The following is a 23,091-nucleotide window of genomic DNA, read 5'->3' on the forward strand; positions in this document are numbered from 1 at the left end:
ACATTCTTTTATTAAGAGAAATATTCCATGACTATATGAGTACATTTAATTCTAGCATTTATCGCATTCAAGTGTAACCTGAAATTCAAATATCCAAGAAAGTGCTGAACTGAAATTAATATTACGTATAAGATACGTAATAAACGCAATCAGGTTGTTCTCTGTATACATCCATGAGGTAGTCTCTTTGTCAACTGAAAGGCTAATGAGCGAACACGTTTCAAGTTAAGTTTTGCTTTCATTTCAGAGGCTGTAAGGCAGCAGTGTCTACTACATCAAACTAACAAAGCCGAAAGGGATGTTTCATTTCATTGCCGTAAAGGAGCTTTAACAGGTAGGTAAGTTATATAACACAGCTTCAGTTAGCTCCATTCATAAGGCACCTAGACAGACAGATATTGACAGTTAATAATTTAACCATATATGTGAAAAGCAGCTTCTTGTATAGGCCTACGTGATAACTGACATAGCTGCTATCTTTTGTGATTTATAAAGACAGTATGAGTGGTCAAAGCCGTGCTCCTCCAGTCAGTGATGACATTACTCCCCTCCAGCGGATGGCGGCATCGTGCACCGGAGCCATCTTCACATCACTGTTGGGTAAGATACAAACTAACATCTGTCATGTGTAGTCTTTCCTTATTTTTAAAGCATAAACCAGTGGGTGTTTTTCTCCTGTTTTTTTGCTCATGCTAGATAGAATCACAATCAGCATTATTGGCCAGATATGGCCTAGTAGGTTTTCTAGTGGCTTTCAATGTGTTTACACACAACTATCTTCAGAAAGAAACACAAGAACAATTCAATATATAGTATGTCACTATTATGTACAAGCTAGTGGGTGAACAAAATAGATAGAAAGAACAACTGGACAACAACATATACGTATAACGTTATATATATCTATATACAGGTGAAACCGATTCTGTAAACTAAACAGGATACAGTGTGAAAGAGTGTTGAAATAAATGGGTAAAAAAAGTGGCGTAGCCTTATATACATACAGTAGGTGGTTATGTACAGTATATACAGCCTGCTTAAAAATATATATTAACAGTAATTGATGATATGTGTACGTATCATTGTACATTTTGTATTTACTAAATTAAATATATATAATTTGGAGGTAGAATGGATGTGTTAGTGTTACAGTGACTGAGTTACTGTTCATCGGAGTGATGGTGTGTAGGAACAAACTAAAACAAACTTCCTGTGTATGTTTGCACACCGCAGTACAGGGTTTCCCCTGCGTATCTATAGGTGTACCGTTTGTATTGCTGACCGCATCCTTTGTTCAATATTCCGACATGTTGACGGAACGAAAAAAGCGGAACTAACTGCGAGGGCAGTGCAGCACCCGGAGGGTCTTTGGCGCGCACACGCTGGAGTTATCTTGTAGTTCATCTTAAGAACAGGCAGCGGTTGCGAGCATGTTTTGATTTAATGACTAAATAACTACCTTTGCGTGACGGACGTGAAGTATATTGTGAATTTAGTACGCCGTCAATCAGACTAATGTTAGCGGAGCGGAGCAGCGATCAGCAGTAACAAATGAGACCGGCTGACCAACACACACTGCAGCATTAAACAACTTTAACCAACTCTGAGGTGAAGAAAACAACTCGGTGCTCAGTCTGTTTCACCCCCAAAACCCTTCGCCCCCTCAACATGTTGGACAGCGATGTCTTTCCTCAAAGCTAACGGTGCAGCAGTGAGGCTGCTCTCCACTACTGGAGACATGGTGTCAATAACACAGCGGAGCACTCCTCCCCCTCAGTTTGTTATTCTCATACAGGCAGGAGACTGCAAGATGTTTTCAGATTAATTGATTAATTAATAAATGCAGGTAACTTTTTAAAATAAAAAGGCTGTGGACCATTTATCTTATCTGCCAGTTATGTTCCATATTGTATTTCAGTGGAATGAGGACACATTATGCTTTGGCACACAGTATACTGGAGCAAGAGACTGAAAGTAGAGCCCCCTTTTCTGTTCATTCAATCAAGAATTGGTTTTGAATTGAGAATCAATTTTGAATCAAATAGGCTAGTATCGTGATAGTGACCGTCCCAGGCCTACAAAATAAACACCGTCATTTGTGACAACCTTTGTTTTCACCTTTTTGTTCCATTTGGTATAAAATTTAAATCTCTATGGACACTTTTGTCTATCAAATCATGATTTTTTTCACTTGAGTGCCCAACACTCTAAATGTGTGCGCACAAACTGTGTGTCCCGCACCACACGTTTTTCAGCCTTTGACACCTTTGTCTCAAAAAAAATCCAGGGAAAACCCTGCCGCAGTATAACCAACATAGTTTGTTTGGTTAGTTTTACTTTCCAGGTGTTTGTATTGGTTTCTTCTCTATTCAGCTCATTCTTAAAATAAATTTAAAGTTACTTAAAATCTACGTTTGAATAGAAAGTCTACTAGTGTATGGCTGAAACTGGTGATTATTTTTAGTATCAGTTAATCAGTTAAATATTTTTAATAAGTCAGTGAATTATTAGTAATAGTGAAAAATGCCAGTCAAGTTACAAAAGCCCAAAATGCCTTTAAATAGCTTGTTTGGTCCAACCAACAGTACAAAACTGAAAGATATTCAATTTATAATGATATCAAAAGAGAGAAAAGAAGCAAATCCTCACATTCGAGAAACTTGAACCGGCAAATATTTGGTATTTTACTAGAGTTGCAATGATTTGTCAAATAATCAATTAGTTGCCAAATATTAAATCTGCAACTATTTTGATAATTGATTAATTGTCTTCAGTCTCTTTTTTTAAAGAAAATAATGTATATTTTCTGGCTTCTTTAGTCCTCTATGAGAGTAAACTGAACATCTTTGGGCTGTGGACTATGGGTCAGGACAAAATGGCTGCCTGGAAAGCAAGAAAACACCTTAAAAATCTGATTTGCTTTGAAAAATGGTTGATAATAATATGAAGTTTATGTGATTTGTTGCAAAAGGGTAAAACCCTTTTAATGCAAAGCTCATTTACCATTTCAAGTGACCTGGTGTAGTGCAGGAACAGTCTATACACATGTAAAAGAATCAGTGTATTATACACACAATAAAGTTTTGAATAGACAAACATTAGATTTGACAAATAGTAGAACCACAGTTGAACCGTCATACTTCAGTCTCATGGATTTTTTTGCATTTTTCAGTCACACCGTTGGATGTTGTGAAGATCAGACTGCAAGCACAGAAAAATCCCTTCCCCAAAGGTATAATGATTACAAATATAACAGGTCTAGTAGTTTGTTTCCTTTGTCCTATTTACATGATATGTTGTTTTTTTTCAATGTTTAGGGAAGTGCTTTGTCTACTGCAACGGACTTATGGACCATATATGTGTGTGTGAAAACGGCAACTCCAAGGCATGGTACAAAGCCCCCGGTCACTTCAGTGGCACACTGGTAAACATTTCACATTTTCAGTGGCCAACAATTATTAGATATAAAGTGTAAAGAGTTCGTAATTAGTCCCAGTCATGAGCTGTACTGCCAACTGTGAGATAGAAAACCTGTGACTACCAAACATCAAACATTCTTACACTGGTCCCTCTGCGTCTCTGCAGGATGCCTTCATTAAGATAGTACGCAATGAAGGAATCAAGGCATTGTGGAGCGGTCTGCCTCCAACACTGTGAGTGTGAAGTCTTCTGTGTCTCTTTTATTCCCTCGTCATGATTTATTTTGCCTACTCTTCTCTTAAAGCCGAGTTATTTAGTATGTTTGGTTGGCCGAAAGTCATCCGGCAGTCATTTAGCCTGTAGCTGATGCACTCATTACGGGTGTTTTCCTTTGAAGTTGTACCAATTAGTGGCCAGCCACCTCAGGTTTCCTTAAAGGCTGATCCCCAAAGACTGATTTATGTTAAGTCTTAGCGTCATATAAATCTACTTTATTAATAATGTTGTTGGTGATTATTATGATGTTGTTTTTGTGGTTGGTTTTTGCTGTCATGGAGTAATTTATGGTTATTTTCCGTATGTGTTATCTCCAGTGTGATGGCAGTCCCAGCTACAGTCATCTACTTCACATGTTACGACCAGCTGTGTGCAGCAGTGAGGGTCAAGATGGGCGACCACGCACAGATGGCTCCTCTTCTGGCCGGAGCAGTCGCTAGAGGTGAGCCAACTGTTGTCCTATCACTGAACCAGGACAGACTGTTAATTAGTACTGTATGTGTATTACTGTATAGTCCTTTAAAAAAATAGATAATGTCTGTTTAACAATAATTTACAAGGCAAAAATACATCTTTTGAGTCAGTTGTATCACAGTTAAAGTAAATTTTAGGATGGTTAACTTATAGCAATATTTTAATGATGCTGGTGGTATAATTTCCAGATTAATTTGAAAATGTAATCACCTTTTACTTTTTGCCCTGGGTATCTGTAATTTAATTCCTCACTAGATTTAATTTGAAAACACAGTCTGAGACATTGTGACCCTCACTTCCTTTGACTTTCTTTTTAATAACTGCCTGTTAGCAGTTATTAAAAGAGAGTTTTAAAAAAAATAATGACTACAGGTTGTTATAATGAATTCAGAAAGACATGCAGTACATTTTCAAACTGAAAAAACGCAATGACAATGATGCTTTTTCACTGTCAGTGTTGCTACTACTTGGTGTTTTTTCATGTGTTTTTTTTCTGTCCAGCACAGAGCGTAAGATGTTTATGTGTTTTAACTTTTTTCTCTCTGTTTTTATTTGTTCTGTGTGTGTCAGTGGGAGCAGCGACAGTCATCAGTCCTCTAGAGCTGATGCGCACAAAGCTGCAGTCTCAGAAACTGTCGTACAGGGAGCTGACTAACTGTGTCCGTTTGGCAGTGGAGACAGAAGGCTGGCGGTCTCTGTGGCGGGCTTTAGGGCCCACACTCCTTAGAGATGTGCCCTTCTCAGCCATGTACTGGTACAACTACGAGAGGAGCAAGAGCTGGCTGTGTGAACGTTATAACACCAGAGAGCCCACGTTGGCCATCTCCTTCATATCCGGAGCGGCGTCTGGCACTGTGAGTGTCGCATTTCTCAACCGAGAGATGAGGATATTGATTCCTCTGTACACAGACAGTATGAGGACAGAAATATCACAAATGATTATTTCTTGGTATATAAATTTTACATTTTTATCATAAATTTAAATGCAATATGATGTAAATTCTCATGTGTGAGACTGCACCAGTAAAACTAGAATCATACCATTATTTTACTGTGTTAAACTACTTAAAGATCACCTCCAGATATTTTTAAGACATAAAAATACTCTGCTTGCAGTAATAATTTGTGTCTGATATTGTTTTTCCACAAAAAAACCTTAAAACTACTGCTCCCTCAATGAAAAGTCTGATTCTATGACTGTGCAAATATTGTTAAAGTTAAACTGTAGGACACAAGATGTCTCCTATTTCACATTCTCAGTGTTTGCGCACTGCAAGCATCACGTTTCCACATCACACTTGTATAAGTTACATATTTGACTGTAATTGGCTAATAAACCAGTGATGTCACACAATATTGTCATAGGTACATGCCTTAAACTGAGATTTAAGGTGACCACAGAGAAACGTTGCCACTTCATCAGATGAATGTGAAAACAGCCTTTTAGTGTCAAACTCTGAACAGTGAAGTTCAAACATCCAAGTGATATAACAATAAGCAAAACACATTTTTTTGAGTGGAAGAAGACTTTAATAACACTGCATTTTACTGTCTTTTGGACCTGAACACCTGTTTCATCGCACTGAAGGAAAACAGTTTAATTCTCCTGTATATAAGTACTATATAGGGAGAGAATGATTATACATGTTAACTTAAACAAATCATATGTTAACTGTAATTCATATTCCCATTTCTTTCAGATTGCGTCCATCGTAACATTACCTTTTGATGTTGTCAAAACAAGAAGGCAGGTGGAGCTTGGAGAGCTACAAGCGATGAATTGTAATTATGGGATTAATTGTTTTTCGTCATTTCAATTAGTAAACATTTCCAACGATTGAAGTTGTTGAAAGTGGAGTAAATTGGTCACTTTATGTTGACTGGTGTCCGTGTCTTGTCAGTGTCGTCTAAGGCCTCCTCTTCCACCATCAGTGTGATGAGGAAGATTGTTGCACAGCACGGCTTTGGTGGATTGTTTGCAGGTAAATGCTTCATAGTGTCACCTATAACGCTTTTTATTTCAATCATTTAAATTTGAACTACTTCAATGACATGTAACGTCTCCTCTGATCTGTCGTGTCTCTGCCAGGTTTCCTTCCTCGGGTTGTCAAAGTGGCCCCGGCCTGTGCCATCATGATAAGCTCTTATGAGCTTGGGAAGGCCTTTTTCCGCAAACACAACCAGGAGAGGACTCACAGGGCTCCGCAGACCAGTAACACCTGATAGATAGAGCAGAAATGAAAGTGGGGGGAAAAAAGCTGTTTGACCCAATTCAGCATTACAAAATACTGACATGACTCAAATTTATATGAAATGATTTTTATTACAGTATTTATATTTTAATATTCCTTGCCTTTATTTCACCGCCACAGATCCAATGCACACAACTGAAAAGAAATATTTATTCACTTAAGAAGTGTTGGAATCTCATGATTTTAGATGCAGCCAGCAGATGGCAGCCACAGTTTTGTTAATAATATGTGATTTTCCAGGTCCCAGATGTGGTTGTCCCACTGGAATCATGTGCACTGTGCCTGAAGTTCTTATATTAGAGATGTAAGATTAGAGTTTATTCCTCTGTGTATGACTCAGAGTCAGCATATCATGTTACTGTACAGGGGATCTCCATGTTTTGCACTTTCACTCCAAACCTGTGAATATGTGTGTGACATAAACACAAACATATATGATAGAAGATGCCAGAACAGTGTGAGTGTGAAGCAACTAACTATAACTTGCTTTGGGAGAGCACTGTGACAACTGTTAGCTTTATGAAAATATGAAAATGTGAAAATGTTAAATATATATACTTGCTTTTCTTTGGAAATTCTTTTCATTGATCTATTTTTTCATGACCTTTTATCACACGTGTTCATAGTGGACAAGAAACAAAAATGTCAAACTTTCGTTTTTGCAAGTGGAGTTTATTCAAAATGAAGGATAAAAAGGCAAATAAATCCAGTAAAACATCTGTTACATCTCTGTGCAAATGACTGCTGGAACAAGCTAAAAGGCAAATAGTAAAGTTCTCATGAGTTCAGTGTTGAGGTACGCGGCTAGTCACCAATAACACAAATCACACTATACTGACAGTCTGCAAATGTCTCATTTCACATTCTCCACATATCCGTTCACCTGAACACGATGCCAACTGCAGGATGTTCGTTACTGAAGCCTTACACAGATTATTCTGAGTTTCTGGAATGATCTATTTGTGGTAACTAGCAACGAATGTGAAATACAGCATTTGGATAATTAAAGGGAATAAGAACAATAGTCTGTGTCTGATAAAGCTAAAATGAAGGGTGAATATTAATCATAGAGGCCGTTACCTGAGAACAGAATAACATAATACTGCATTATGCACAATGCTGGCAACATAACACTGATGACATAATTATCTGACAAGAGTGCAACCTCAAATCAAAGAAATGAATCAATGGAGAACACAATTATAAGAAAGGGCGGCAGCATAGAAGATATTAAAGGAATAATTTAACTGTAGGAAACAATTATCAGTGACATTCAAGAGACCAAACACTGACTGAGACTTTCAGTATTTTGTGATTCTCCTAAACTGTCTAATCTGAGCTAGTCAGTGATTTTCTGCATGCTATATTCTCCTGTAAAAACATCATCACTGTCTTCTCAATAGTGTAAAGTGACACAGTAATTCCTACATCAACTTTCTATTTCTTTTAATGCATTTCCAAGAAAGAAAAAAGAAGATGCTTCAGAGATAAAACACCAACAAACAAAACAAATCAAACACATAATGTATCTATGAAGTTACAACTTTTACAAGGGAGTGTTTCAACTGAACGGTACATTGTTAAGACATGACATGGTCTGTTGGAGCTGATCTGAGTTTTAACACAATTCATGCTACTCCAGATTCTCAGCTTGTAAACCTGACGTCCATCTGTTAAAAGCTCTGGGCTCCAAATACAGAATATAAACTTCTACAAACAGCAAGTTAATATCACCTATACTGGGAAGGTTCCTGGATTGTCTGGCCCTGGAGGTGACGTGTCATCCAGCTCTCCGTTCCCTATGAAGGGGTGATGCCTGGACTGCTGATCTCTGTGGCGGGACTGGCCAAACACTCACTGGACTTCAGGCTGGCCAGAGATTTGTAGCTGGCGACTGAGGTCAGGGAGCCACATAGACCTCTGAGAGATGGAGTTTCCTCTTTACCTGAAACACACAATACACAGGGGTCAATACTTGCGTCAGAGGTGGACAGCAGTGCGTAGGAGGAGACGTACCTTGGCGGGGCCAGTGTGTGCCAGCTGGTCTGGCCTCCAGACTCAGTGTGTTTGACCGCTCTAGGGAAGTCTGTGAGAGGCTCATGTCTGCAGACAGCTGCTCCAGACTCTGGAAACTCTTTCTGCAAAGAGAGATCACACATGCTGAAACAATTAGTCAGTTTACAGAAAACTAACTATTTTTATCATCAATCGTTCAAGTAATTTATCAAGAAAAAATGCCAAACATTAGCTGGTTCCAGCTTCTCAGAACAGATTATTATCTGGTTTTCTCTGTTTTAGATCACTGTAAATGTAATCTTTTGGGTTTAGACTGTTTTAGACTGGGTATGGAAAATGGGAAGAAGCATTTTCCCCATTTCTGGCATTTTATACACTCAACAATTATTCCATTCATTAAAAATGTATAACTAAAAATAGATTAATCAATAATAAAAAAAATAACCAAACTGAATCTGGAATATCATCTACGTACTCCTCCCACTGTCCGGTGTTCTTCCTGTACAGCAGCGTGTCCAAGGCGACAGCGTTGGCATCCAAAGCATCAGGAGATGGCCACTGATTGGTCAGATGGGCTGTCAACTCCTGTCTGGACCGCAAATCATTGTTCTTCAGAACTGTTCTGGAGATACAAGCGGCCAAAGTTAGAACCTAATAAACTCGAGAGTCAGTCAATGCATCAAGAGAATGTAATATCTTCAATATCAGCACAAATGCAGTCACTGAAGGGACAAATAAGATAAAAAAAGGACTGAAACAAGTAGTCAAATCCATTTTTTTTTGTATAAACCAATATTACAAATCAAAAGTTTGCCTGAGGGGGCTTTACAATCTGTACAGCAATACAACATCCTCTATCTTTACACCCTCGATTCAGATAAGGAAAAACTCCCCCAAAAAAGCCTTTTTAACAGGGGAAAAAATAAAGGAAATCTCAGGAGGAGCCACAGAGGAGGACTGCTTCTTCCAGGACAGACAGACATGCAATAGATGTTATGTGTATAGAATAGACCAGACCGCCAAATTACAGAAATACAGCATGATAAAACCTCCTTCACAGGTAGACAAATATTTATAAGATCCTGCAAAAAGTATACATACAATCAAAAGGTGAAAGGTAAAAATAGACCATAAAACATAAGATATCATTGGCCAATATTAGATTATTACAGATATAATTGTGTCTGCACATACAGTTATCCAATAAGTAACAAAAACAGTCTCTTAGTTTGTCCTTCAGAGAGTATCAAAAGGTTTATTTTTCAAAAATAAAATGTCCCGCTCAGTACAGTACATATTCTGGTCACAATTATGTAACAACCAAATCTAAGAGATTCTTATTAAAAAATGTTTATGTGTTTCTGTAAAAGTAAAATATCAGCCGATATCAGATTTTTTAACTTCCAAATATCCTGTATCAGAATCATAAAGCTGCTTTATAAGCCCATATGTGGTCAAACACAGTCGATCTCCCACATCTGTTATTGATTATTTAAAAAAAACAAAAAAAAAAACTAATTCAACACTTTAATGGTGCTTTTTTTTTTACTATCATCACTGTTTGACCTATATGTTTTCCTCTCTAAATATTCCCGGCTCACGCTGTCATTCTTGCTGTTTTCCTGATTATATTCACAGTCACAGCATCTCACTCTGCTTGTCTCAGCGCCTCACGTTGCATGTCACAGTGATTTTCCCTCTATTTGCATTTGAAAACATCCAAACCACTGACTCATCCCGCTGGCTTCAGACTGCAGCTTCATTTCCAGAGATCGTGACACAAATCCACTTGAGAGATTTTTGCAGCCCACAATGAAATAGTGATCAAACAGAGAAATGGCTTTCTCACTGATTAGAACTTTACTGGAAAGATGCAACGCTGACGCAGCTTTTCCTCGTAGCTAAAAGCGGCGCTGACTGGGATCGATTCAAGAACACACAACTAAACCACCTGCGACCTCGAAGGCCTCTCGCTGTGTCCTGAATGTCAAATTCACAGCTGGATCCGCTGCACAGCGCGCTCCACCCTAATCATCAGCGACCTCACATGCACTAACCGACAAACACAGGAACGCACAGAAAGCAGAGTGAACTCACAGCTGGTCCTGAAGCTCCAGGATGATGTACTCAAGCTGCTCTTTCTCCAGTGTGTGGGAGAGGTGTGTGTCTGCCAGGCTCTGCTGAAGAGCTTTGTTATGAGATACGGCCTCTGACAGCTGGGCTTCACGTAGACGGACCAGCTCTTCCAGGTAACCCTGAGACAAACACACACACACACAGAGGCAAACACACTCTGTTTTTCATTTGTTTGATACTGTGAAGGCACTGCTTTATGAAAACACATCTGATTTCCTTTGTTTTCGCTTCAAGTAAATGAAATAACCAGAGAGCAGGGAGCGTGGCAGCTTTGTCATCCCGAAGCCACAGAGGAAAGCAACATTAGGGAGGTTTGAATGCAATAAATAACATCTAGCTGTTTGTCAAAAAAATGATGCCTCACAGGACTTTTTTCCTCCTGGCATTTCAGAATTCAAGCCTAATTAGCACACAGGCATCAAGGAAGATGTCACACTAGCATTACCCCTCATTTATTTATCCAAAAGTCACATTACACACAAAAAGGTGCTACCTTCTGCTCCAGCGCCATGCGATACTTCTGCTCAAAGCGTTTACACTTGCTGACCAAGTTGCTCTGCTCGGTAAAGATGGAAGCGGCGGTGGCCGTTTTGTCAGGGGTGCTGCTCTCACTGCCGCTGCTCCCCAGAGTCCTCATCTCCTCCTCGTCACTGCTGATGCTGTCTGCGCTGCACAGGGAACGACAACGTGCCTCATGTAAGTACAAGTCCTACACAGTACGCTGATGACTATTTGCAGTGTGTGATGGGAATTATTTGACCTCATTTACCTCTGAGTGAACTTCAGGTAAGGCGTGTAGTCGATCACGGAGGGGCTGCTGCCGTCCAGACCTTCTCCTTTCAGACAGAAGCTACAGAGACGACAGGATGGAAAGTCAAAGCAATCACATGACTGTAGGAGATACAAGAAATGACTTTTAACAGCATGTTTGAGTTCAGTGTGGTCAGATAATGGTGTACTTCTCTGGAGCACTACTAATTTTATCAAAGAATGTCTAATTTAATATAAAAGGTCTGAATTTGTGATGTTAACCAAACTTCCACAACTCATTTCCTGTCCTCTATGTGAGAAAACTAAAACTTTTCAGGTTTTGTGGAGGCTGTCAGATGTGTTGATTCATTTTTTCAGACTTTAGTTTGCAACATTTAACAAAGTTCAGTGTTGAGTGTTTGGGTCACCACTGAGTCACCACTACCTTGCCCCATCACAAAATTCTGTAATGTTTGCAACTGTTGCACCTGCAGTTTGCACAGCAGCAGCAACCCTCTGGCCTCTTTTGTCTCTCCTGTAATTATCGTATACTGCTGTAAAAACTGGTGATCAACGGGCCGCTAAGCTGTAATTAACTTAAGTTAAATGCATCTGTCATAAAACACTGCAAAATTACACTCACTGAGCACTTTAATCCATCATATCATTTATATTATATTGAAAATTGCTCCTAATATTTTGTCCACCCTATGAATATACATGAGGGAGATAATGCAGGAAAACTGAATTGGCCAAAAGGGACAATGAACCAGCAACCCCATCAAAACTGACTGAAACACACTTATATGCTTAACACCGTGACTAAACTAATGCTGTTTATCTAAATTAAATGCCTCAAAAAGTGGCAACAGCTACTCTGAAAATATCAAGAAAAACTGAACATTATGAACTTCAAAAAAGCGATATTTACTGAAATACTGTTTTATTGTATTGTATTTCTGGTCCATTTCCTATTTATTATATAGTATTTAAACTATAATGTATTTCTATTTCAGTCAAATGCAGCTAACTGCATTCTCCTTTGCAATCTATTTGGATGAAACACTTTTGCTAACCCTCAAAGTTGGTCAAAGGCGATTGTTGCTTTTCTTTTTATCCAAACATGTATCTCACACAGAGAAAGCTACACACCGACAGAGCAACAAGGACAGAAAGCAGGACGGAGGAAGAACAGGATTAGTACCTGAAGTCGATGGTGTTGAGTCCGATGAGCGTGTCCGCCAACAGCCCCGCCTCCTCTCCCAGCATGATCGCTGCATCCTCATAAAACCTCCTACGGTCAACACATGTACACACATTATTGGCATTTATTTAACTCCCACTCCTCTGGCCAACTGACTGGAAGTGAAAGGAAAAAGCAGAGCAGCTCCGAGATGTGACGATCTAAGTTAACATGCAGCACTCTCACTCTGGAGAGGGATATTTTTACATTTGCTTTCATAAAACATATATATAACTGTGCTGAGGGGGGAAACTGTGTGTATATGAGCATCCTATTAAGACCTGGTGGTTTTGAAGTCCCTCAGTGCAGATGAGATATATTCTGACAGTCTTTTCTCCATCAAAACCACTCGGATCCATGCCCTGCCCTGCAGAGAGAGAGAAAGAGAGAGAAACAAAACAATGACTGTTAGTAGCAGCTTATATTGTCTAGACAACCAGTGACACTACATACAGGATAATAATGAGCTGCAGAGGGGAAATAAAGTACACGAAGGCTTTGATCAAATGGCTGTTAATGACATGTCATGCAGAAATCACGTAAATCCCGTCCTGGTATTTTTATCGCTTTATTAAAAGTTCACAAAGTCATTTGTATGCTTGGCAGGCAGGTCTCATGACTGGAAATCATAGAAAATGTGTTGAATAGCCAACAGGATCATTTAGAGTGTGTGTGTGTGTCCTGTTCTCGCCTACAACCTGAATGCAAAACAATGTTAGCTCCAGTTTTTTGCTCTTTGATCCACAGAGTAAAACCGAGTCACGTTTTTTAAGAACGCGTGTGTGTGTGTGTTATTAACATTTTTTTGACTGAGTCCCCTTTGTTCTTTTCTGAGTGGATGTTGCAAAGTAGGCTAAAATTACAAATGCATGATTCAGCATTATGTGTGTGCTGTAAATCTGAATATTTTCAGACTCAAAACTGTTCATATAAAACTGATATTGCTTCATATTATTTTTGTCCAAATTAAATATATATAAATATTTTTTTTATCAAATCCACAGTTTGAAGTTTCATGTCCCCCCTGCTGCCCAAGATAATTCAATCTGACACGCTTTCAAGCCAAGAAGATGCTTTCATCCTCACCTTAGCTCTCGACGATCGCACGTTCTCCATGCTCTCGATGCTTCGGATACAATTATGAGGGACTTTACTGCAGGCTACTTTTATGTAATCCCAGAAACTCCGAGGACTCTCATAGCCAAACCAAGTTGTCTGACCTAAGAGACAACGAGACAGAAACAGATTTGTACGAGCATGAGTCTGCATTTATATTGCTCTGAATTTTAAACATGCACAAAGCAGCTTTGCACTTGTTATACAAAATGTCAGTGAAGACAGGTGATTTCTTGTTGGGAAGGACTTAGAAATGATATTGAAGAGACATAAATTGGACTTGAATTACTTTTTGTAGCTGTAAAGGGTTCAATTAGTTTTACACAAGAGTAAAATGACAACATCAATAAAGAGAAATGAGATGCTCCTTGCAACCCATACTTATGTTTCAGACTGACAAGTCTGTACATTTTCACATAAAAATCTTGCATATTGAGGCCTCCTGATGGGCCAGAAGTGAAGGACATATGTAACACGATGTCCCCTGCTCATTTCCGGCTGAGGATCTTTATCACATATCATCCATCTCTTTCTCTCTCCCTCTACGTTTCCTGTCACTCTCTACTATCAGCTATTAAATTAAAGTAAAAAATGCCTGAAGAGACTCTTGCATTTTGCAGATTTAAACCTGCATATATTGTTTTGTTATAATCACCTGTGTGTTTGAGGTGAATTTGGGCTTCATGTGTCTGCATGTATATGCATGTGGATGAGAGTGTGTTTTTACCTTTAAGTCGATGACTGAGGATGTGCTCCAGGATGGAGACGAAGTTAATGAACTCTGGAGATGAGTCATCTATTGTGTCAAAACAGGAGCGGTCCAGCAGAGTCTTCACTGAAAACCTGAATACAAAAAAAGACAAAAAAAAAGATTTTAACAGATTGGTACTAAAATCAGTTATTGGACGGGTGGCTTATACATGAGCAATCAATGCTGATTTGCTACACATCAAAGTATTTCTCTGTCTGATCCCAGACTGAATGATGTTGCAATCAGTCTGTCAGGGAAACACAAAAAACTTGCCTGGGATTGTAAATGTGCACACAAACAAACAAACAGAGTAGAAGAATCATCTTAATTTATGTAAGATAATGGTGTAACACTAATTTCCTTACTGGGAATTTCTCATTTCTGTCATCTGTTAATCGGCAAGGAAAATAAACACATCTGGCCTCCAACATTGTAATGAAGCTTTGATTAATCGTCTGGGATGAAACAAGTCATAATGCGCTTCCCACTATGACAGTCATTGTGCACCGGCCGACTCTGTCTAATCTGGTTTCAACTAATTAGGCAGGAAGGAGAGTTAATGGACAAGGCTGCTGCAGATTCTGCCAAACTGTGTGTAGACCTTTACGTCAACTAAATAATCTGACTTCATCTCTCTCTCTCTCGTTGCTTAGCAGCCGTGTGCGCTTCCTGTGAAAACAGGCAAAAACTCAAAAGATTTCTGCTCATTTCCATGAGTAAAAGCAGGGTTTTTACTCACATATCACATACATTAACTTTCAGACACTTCAGCCCTGTTCTTACACAGACAGTTAGAAAGGGCCAATTTCCTCTCTGTAGAGTACATTGCACTTATCCTCTCAGTTATTTCCTCTTTCCAACATTCACACAGTAGAAATCTACGCACACGAGAAAACCTGAAATCCTGAAATAAACACATCTTCAGTATTCTGCTGTTGATAATGAGTAATGACTGCCAGCTCAAAGTTTAAGAACACCTGCAGCAGACAATGCGCTACATATTGTATTTGTCTTAGAAATCATATCATTGTACAGTGTGGAGACTCTTTTTGACGTTCTTTGACAAACCGTCCACAGAAGTACAGGAATAAATACTCAAAATGATCATGTTTCAGCCCTTGACACACACTTGGATATGGTTTTTGACATCTCAGGCCTGGATGAATCATCCTCTGCCTCCAAAGCCTGATAAAAACACAGCACGTCCAGCTGTCTGTGTACAAAATACAGCATGCTCTAACTGATATCTGCTGGGTCCAGACTACAAGGCTGACAGCACTCATGACTCTCCCCAGGAAAAGCCGGGGCCCAGTGTGCCGATAGGTAATAGATAAACAACGGTGAATCTGCTAAGAAGCAGGAAGCACTCGACCAGTTCTGCAAACTTAGCATCCATTCCTCGTCAGCCAGAGCCCGTCACAAAAAATTAATCAGATAATACTTTTAACTAAATCTAGCTTCATTTAACATCAGGTCTTTGGCAGGAAAAACATTCTTAATCAATGATTTTATTATCAAGCACAATCTTGATTTTATGTTTTTAACTGAAACTTGGTTAGACCAAGATAACAGTGCAGCTGTTCTTATCGAGCCAACTCCTCCCAACTTCAGTTAAGAGTGCAAAAGAAAGGAAGTGAAGTTGCTTCACGATTTTGTTTCACAATTCCCTCCAATGAAAGCAGATGTCTTATGGAAAATTTGATTCTTTTAAATATGTGGCTCCAGCTTAATTCCTCCTCTCAAGCTATGTTCCTAAATATCTACAGGCCACCTAAATACTGTGCAACCTTTTTGATGACTTTGCTGAACTGCCGTCTATAATCTGTATTGACTTTGACTGTGTAGTTATTGTTGGTGATTTTAACACCCATGTTGACGACCTCAAGGACAGAACTGTGTTGTGTTCTTGATAAATATGGACTGACTCATCATGTGATGGAGCCCACACACAACGAGGGACACTCTGGACTTAATCATCTCTAAGGGTCTGAACATTTCCAAGGTTGTGGTGACTGTTGTTGCTCTCTCTTATCATCCCTGTGTTTTCTCTGAGAGTGCTATCGTGCACACAAATGTTCAAACAGAGGTGATCACAAAACGGTATATCACTGAAAACACCAGTGAAATATTTATTCAGGCTTTCTCTTCCACAGCCACCCTCTCTTGGGTCTCAGTCAATGAGCTTGTAGAATCATTTCAATCCTACAATTACAAATGTTATTGATGCCATTGCACCCACTAAGGTGAAGGTGGTCTCCAGAAAGAAAAGATCTCCATGGAGAAATACCACGCTGGTCAGAATAGAAAAAAGAGAGTCAAAAAGCTGAACGCAAGTGTTGAAAAACAAATCTCCAGGTTCATTATGACATCTATAAAGAGAGATTTCGCATTTATAATTTGAAAAATGAAAGGCGGTCCTTCTTCTCTCACATCATCACCAAAAACAATAATAATTCACATGCCTTGTTTGCTGCTGTCAACAGGATAACAAAACCCCTCTATGTCAGTAGCCTCTGAACTTCTATCCACCAGGGCCTGCAGTGAATGTGCCTCCATGTCAGGTACAGGATATGTGTTGTCCCTGTGTCCCCTAAAATCAATTCAAGTAGCATGACACAATTTTATCCAATCAACCATAAAAACCTGGAGGACATTATACAACATCTGAAATACTCCTCCTGCTTCCTTGATATTCTGCCTTCCAGCTTTTTCAAAAATGTTTTTAAATTGCACGGCCTCAGATCTCCTACAAATTATAAACACGTCTCTCTTCTCTCAGGTTTCTTCCCACAGGGTCTGAAAACTGCCGTCATCAAGCCGCTCTTAAAAAACAACAGTCTAGACACTTCACTTAGAAACAATTATAGGCCAATATCAAATCTCCCATTTTAAGTAAAATCATTTAAAAAAAAAGCTGTTTTTCAACAGCTGACCAACTTCTTGGCAGTAAACAACTGTTTTGATGTCTTCCAGTCAGGATTTTAAACACACCACAGCACTGAGAACTGCTCTTGTTAAGGTTAACGACATCCATTTAAACACAGACAGTGGCAGAATTTCAGTCTTAGTATTACTGGATCTCAGTGCTGTGCAAAGTCAGCCTACTATCACCTGAAGAATATATCAAGGATTAAAGAACTTATGTCTAAACAGGATTTGGAAAAACTTTATCTGCATTTATCTTCAGTAGACTCGACTACTGTAACAGTGTCTCAAGTCCTCACTAAGACCAAGAGAGTGGATCATATGACTCCAGTTCTCAGATCTTTACAGCAGCTTCCTGTCTGTCAAAGAACTGATTTCAAATACTGTGGGTTTATAAAGCACTGGATGGTTTAGGGCCAAAATACATTCATGATCTTCTGCATATCATGTTGCACATCCTTCTATAAGGAGAGCGAGTATAACATTAACCAAGTGATAGTAAAGGGGTAGGAATAGTGTTCTTTATAATAAATAATAAAAAGAACTATGAAAGACAGAAATAATTGTGAAGATGCTTTTAACTTATATAAGTAAAACAGTTTGATCTTTCTACTGTATCAGCTGAATAAAGCGCTTAGTCCTGTGAGGATCCGAGATCCTGCTCTTCAACAGGACACATCAACAGTAGCGTCCACCCACACAGGTGTTCTCACTGTATTCAAATGAAACTCCTGAGATTGTGTTTCCAACAATGAGAGTACACGATATCGGCGTTCAAGTGGCTTTAAGTCGTGAGAACCTTGTTGCTAGGCGACTGACAACAATAATCAACATCAGCTTGGTTCATTTTTTACAGAAGTGGAGAACGCTTTGTTTTCTGCATTCCAACATCAAAAAATACTAACTTTCACAGACTCATGATGTGACAACTTATTTTAAACTATTAGTTTTAACTATTTAAAACACCACAACAAATAGCTATCACTACAAACACAGTGAGATGTCACAGTAGGAAAAACACAGGTGTTAATATAAAATCAGGGGTCTGGTATTGTGTCATGCTGGCTGACAATCACACTGTCATGGCTGAGAACTGAGCCATCGTTAACGTCATTAGTAATGTAACATATGCCTCTTATATGTTACCTTAAATACATAATTTAAGCTTTAAATGGTTACTACGTCTAATGTAAAATCTTGTAATACAGAATATAATTTTGGCAGTAATTTTACCTTTGTTTGACAGTTGTAAGGTGAACATATTGCTGTTATTTTCATATTTTTATGCTGTTATATTTTATATTTATTACTAGACACAGTATCCAAGGTAACGATGCAGCTATAAATCAGCTTATATCCCCCAGGTGAGTGTGTGAACTGTAAATATTAATGTTTAGCCTACCTGAGAGAAACTTTATTACTAACTATAACTATACGGACATCTAGATTGATTATCTATGTGTACTGATCCATTTGTATCAATAGTGTCTTTGTGTAATTTGTCATATCGTAAGTCATCGATCCTGGTCAAGGTTACACTGCTCGCCCTATAATTTGTCATTTAAAGGTTATTGAGCTTGGCTACAGAAATCATTCATTGTAAGTTTCCTTTGATTATAATTTTATTTTATACTGAACAGTTTTACTAAGACCAGGCTTGTATCCCCCCAAATCCCAAAGTGCTTGTAAGCAATAAACAACTCATCACTGAATCGACATCGGAGCTGTCTGTGTCATCTACCAACTGTCAGCTGTTACTCCACCACCATCATCAAAACACAACGCAGAGACTGTAGGCTGTCACTACTATCAATGATATAAAAGAGACTTAACGGGGGCGTTATAAACTGTAACATACAGATAGTCAGAGAAAATAGACCCCCATTACAGTGACACCTGTGCTTTTCCTGCTATGATGTCTGCTGTGAAAAAAAGGCCTATTGTGTAGATGTGTGCAGACTGTGCACACTTGGTATTTCCCTGAAATGTCCATCAACTCATTCAGAAAACTGTGTCCTTGGATAGATAACATTACACAGCCTCTTAGAAAGCGTTGCTTCTTCGTACAATGACATCACATGTAGACCTTCCATTGAGTTTGATGATCTCAGCAGAATCGCCAGCACAGCTCTGCCCTGAGTCAACGTGAGAGGAGATTTAATCTGACAGAATAGGTGACAACACCTGCGTGGGTGTGCAGGGTATTTAAGTGCAAAGAGTGAGGTCTTCAATTGAACACTCAGCAGTCCAAACTTTGGAGGCAAATGTCAGCAGTCAGTATTTTTGAGTGCTGTGACTCAAACTATTAAAATATTAATTGAAAAAGGTGCATCAACATAATCATTTGGAGGGTTCACAGTGTCTCCAGCTTGCATAACAGAAGGTCAACTGAACCAGACATGGAGGAAAAGCTGAGTGAGTCGACATAAAAAGTGTCAGCAGAGGAGAAGAGGGGGTGATGTGTTACGAAGCTTACTTTGACCTAAAAAAACAAGACCTGGACCTTCTACAGAAGAAGTATTGTTTTCAGTGCTTGAGGCCATTTCCAACTAGGTAATTCACAAAGAAATGGTCAAACATTCCCCAGTTAACTGCTTATTCCACCTTACTTATATATTTTGAATTTAAGTACTTACAACCAGAATGATGCTGTTGATTTTTCTATTATTCAGACTTTTGAGTGAGTGTACACAACACACAGTCCTGCTTATAGCAAACATGGAGTCCAAACACTGAAACCAGCAGGCTGATGATGAAGTGTGACGCTGTTTTAATTCGTGTCAGCACAGCTGCTGCAGTGTTTACTGTGGACAGTGAAATTACTTTTCTTAATTTATTTTTTGCCTCTGCAGCATCTCATCTAATGCAGCGAGAAATACACAAAAATAAGACAAAATTCACACCGCAGTGCTCCATGCTATCTATAACTGCAACCAAAACAGAAAAGAGCAGCAAGAGAATGAATAAAAAACAAACTGACATAGTGGGAGAATCGATGGGTGAATTGTAGTTGAGTTGAAGACTACTGCAGATATAATAGCTCGACCTCCCTCTGACACTTCCAGCAGCGATCTGATCGTCACTTAAAAAAGGCAGCAGCCTGCCAGTGGATCCACGCTGTGCAGACTCAAATTGTTAAAGCCGACTGAACTTTAACGTCTAGTGTAGATCCTCAACTTCCCAAAGATACCAAATACTTGACTGAATTTGAGGGAAACATGTATAAAATCAAGCACAAGACACCGAGAATACTTCAGCCATAAATAAAAAACACATCTTCCAATGAGAAGCTGGAATAACCTGATACATAACATATATGATAATGGGGCCCAAACTTAAGATTATTAGCATTATTGACAACTTTTTTTCTTGTGTTACCATTTTGTCTATAAAACTGAGCCCAACGTGAGGTATTAAATATAAACGTATTAAATAGCTCGTTTTGTCCAACCAACAGTCAAAAACATTAAGTTTACTATCATACATCGTAAACAAAAGCTTCAAATCTTCACATTTTATGAAGCTGGAACCAGTGAATGTATGAAATAATTAGCTGATTATCCAAATAGTTGGAATAAAATGATTTTGACGACCTTTAAGCCTCAAATTGGAAACAAAGGGGAAACTTTATGTAAGGGGTTAAAACTCTTCCTGTGTTTTGTTCAGTCTTTCCTTCACTCCTTTTACTCACAGTAATATTTCATCTTCTCTCCGTTCATTTTGTCAGTTTGCCTTTGCCATCACTCTTCTTCTCACTCTTTTCCCTCCTCCGCTTGTGCCAGTCAGTGAGTTGGTGGCTGGTGCGGAGGCGGAAAGGACCAGCGAGGCCAGCGAGGAGCACCTGTGCCTAATTACACATATTTGTCCCTTTTACATGTATTTGTTTCATAAGTCAGCACAGTCACACCTGAACATCCCGAAGCCTGAAAAATCTACTTGTTTGTTTTTTTTCCTTTCTAACCCGCCAGATTTGTCCCTGAAGAGGCTGAGCAGAACAACAACAGGAGCAGGCGGTGCATTATTAATTTGCTTTCTGAACTGTAGACATTGTTTTGGTGCCAAAATGAGACTACACACCTCTGTATGTTTCTTTTTCTCTCTGACCCCTTCAACTCTTCTTCTCGTCTTAAACGCACCACAGGGACCAACGGTCAGTAAGTGACATCTGCCAGCAGCACTGAGAGGACCACAAATCAATACTCACAGCAGAGTGCTTTTCACTTCAACTGATCCAGCACCCATCCATCCATCCATCCATCCATCCATCCATCCATCAGTCCTCCCTTATCAATCATGGATGCATTGAACAATTGAATTGAGCACACTAAGGTTATATCCTTGGTATTGTTTTCTACATGTTTACTATATATTCTACAAAAACACCCGGATTATTGTGTTTTCTAAACTCAGCATCTTCACATTTGAGTTTGAGGAAAAAACAAAAAAGCACAAAGTCTCCATTTTAGAGGCTAAACAGTCTTTAGATCATCAATAAGGAAGATAAAATTTACAGAAAGTATAATCATACAGTTACATGAATATAAAAATAAGACAAAATCAGACAAATTGGTTTTTTGGGGAACATTTCTTAGGCGGTGGGGTTGTGGTGGAGGAATTTGGACTCGTGGTTCTTGCTATTTCTAAAATCCTGTTCATAATCCTACACTGAACTGAAGGTCATTAAAACTGAGATGTGACTACATGAATGTTTAATGGGGGTTGTGGAGGCTGGTAGTGATGGACACCAATGTGTGTGTGAGTTTAAGAGAGAGAGAGAGATGGTGAGGATGTACAAAATACACATGATAGAGACATTTGCCTGCAGTAAATAATGCAACTCATCCAACAAACAGACTTTCTTGCTTTGGATTGTGTGCATATAAAGTTAATTATTATCAATTAAGGAGGGAGGCAGGGGTTGCAGCCCTGCTCCCATTAAAACCAACCTCAAACAAATCCGCCTCTGAAATTATGAATAAACACATCTGCCATCAGAAATTCAGCTGAAGACGCCGTTTCATCCTCCCTGTCACATAAACACAGAACAGACTGAGGAATTCCCACCTGCACACCGTCAGCAGGTTCCTCCTCTCCACCGCTGCGCTCCTGCTCGCTGCCCGCCTGCGGATGAGATGCAGCCCCGCACCGAGCGACGCCATCCCCGGCTTGTGTCCGAGCCTGGGGCCGGAGGAGGTGCGCAGTCCTCGCTCCGCCGCTCCTCCCTCTGCACCAGGGCAGGACCGGCTGGCTCCGTCACCTCGGAGCAGCTCAGGCTGCTCAGCTGAAGGAGGGGTCGGACAGAAAGTGTGTCGAGTCAGCCTCAATGAACCTCCGGTCATCACGTTCAAAATAAAAGCAGCAGCTTCTGCTTCTCTCAGACTGCAAAGCATCAAAATATTGTTATTGATCACTTATAGACGATCATTAAAGCTATCTCCATTGTGTTTTATTCACATGTAGAAGCCCAATATAATAATTAGTTTTCAGCCAGAAGAGAATCTTTGTTGTTTTTATGAAATAAATGTTTATTACTTAAACATTGCAGCCTCATTAAAACTGAAATCACCTGCTCAATTAAAGCATACAATTAAAATTAAACTCCAGTTGTCACCTGTTCAAACATAGAAACATATTATTTCCCTTTAATGTTTGAGATTATTATAAGATGACATGAAAATGTGATGATTCAAACACTACATTTGGCTAAAAAAACACTTTCAGATAGATGTTGC

At 39.2% G+C, this 23,091-nt stretch overlaps 2 protein-coding genes across 3 annotated transcripts; one reads left to right on the plus strand and one right to left on the minus strand.

Annotated features, from left to right (window-relative positions):
* Nucleotides 1-131: 131 nt before the first annotated feature.
* slc25a40 (solute carrier family 25 member 40) lies at nucleotides 132-7,141 on the plus strand. 2 transcript variants are annotated; one of them, XM_042424777.1, is made up of 10 exons: nucleotides 132-338; nucleotides 496-600; nucleotides 3,173-3,232; nucleotides 3,318-3,424; nucleotides 3,586-3,653; nucleotides 4,014-4,138; nucleotides 4,741-5,024; nucleotides 5,871-5,952; nucleotides 6,072-6,152; nucleotides 6,260-7,141. In XM_042424777.1, exons 2-10 carry the CDS (start codon nucleotides 501-503, stop codon nucleotides 6,391-6,393), a joined length of 1,041 nt encoding a protein of 346 aa, XP_042280711.1. In that variant the 5' UTR covers nucleotides 132-338; nucleotides 496-500; the 3' UTR covers nucleotides 6,394-7,141. The 2 variants fall into 2 exon arrangements, with proteins under 2 accessions (XP_042280711.1, XP_042280710.1); XM_042424776.1 differs by having other exon boundaries at nucleotides 133-334.
* Nucleotides 7,074-22,667, minus strand: rundc3b (RUN domain containing 3b). Its single transcript, XM_042424778.1, has 11 exons — nucleotides 22,424-22,667; nucleotides 14,411-14,526; nucleotides 13,654-13,787; nucleotides 12,849-12,934; nucleotides 12,529-12,618; nucleotides 11,344-11,424; nucleotides 11,068-11,242; nucleotides 10,536-10,693; nucleotides 8,914-9,060; nucleotides 8,439-8,560; nucleotides 7,074-8,367 (listed from the first exon to the last, which is right to left on the minus strand). Exons 1-11 carry the CDS (start codon nucleotides 22,516-22,518, stop codon nucleotides 8,222-8,224), a joined length of 1,350 nt encoding a protein of 449 aa, XP_042280712.1. The 5' UTR covers nucleotides 22,519-22,667; the 3' UTR covers nucleotides 7,074-8,221.
* Nucleotides 22,668-23,091: the final 424 nt, after the last annotated feature.

The sequence above is a fragment of the Thunnus maccoyii genome, chromosome 10, assembly GCF_910596095.1.
Source record: "Thunnus maccoyii chromosome 10, fThuMac1.1, whole genome shotgun sequence".
NCBI lineage: Eukaryota > Metazoa > Chordata > Actinopteri > Scombriformes > Scombridae > Thunnus > Thunnus maccoyii.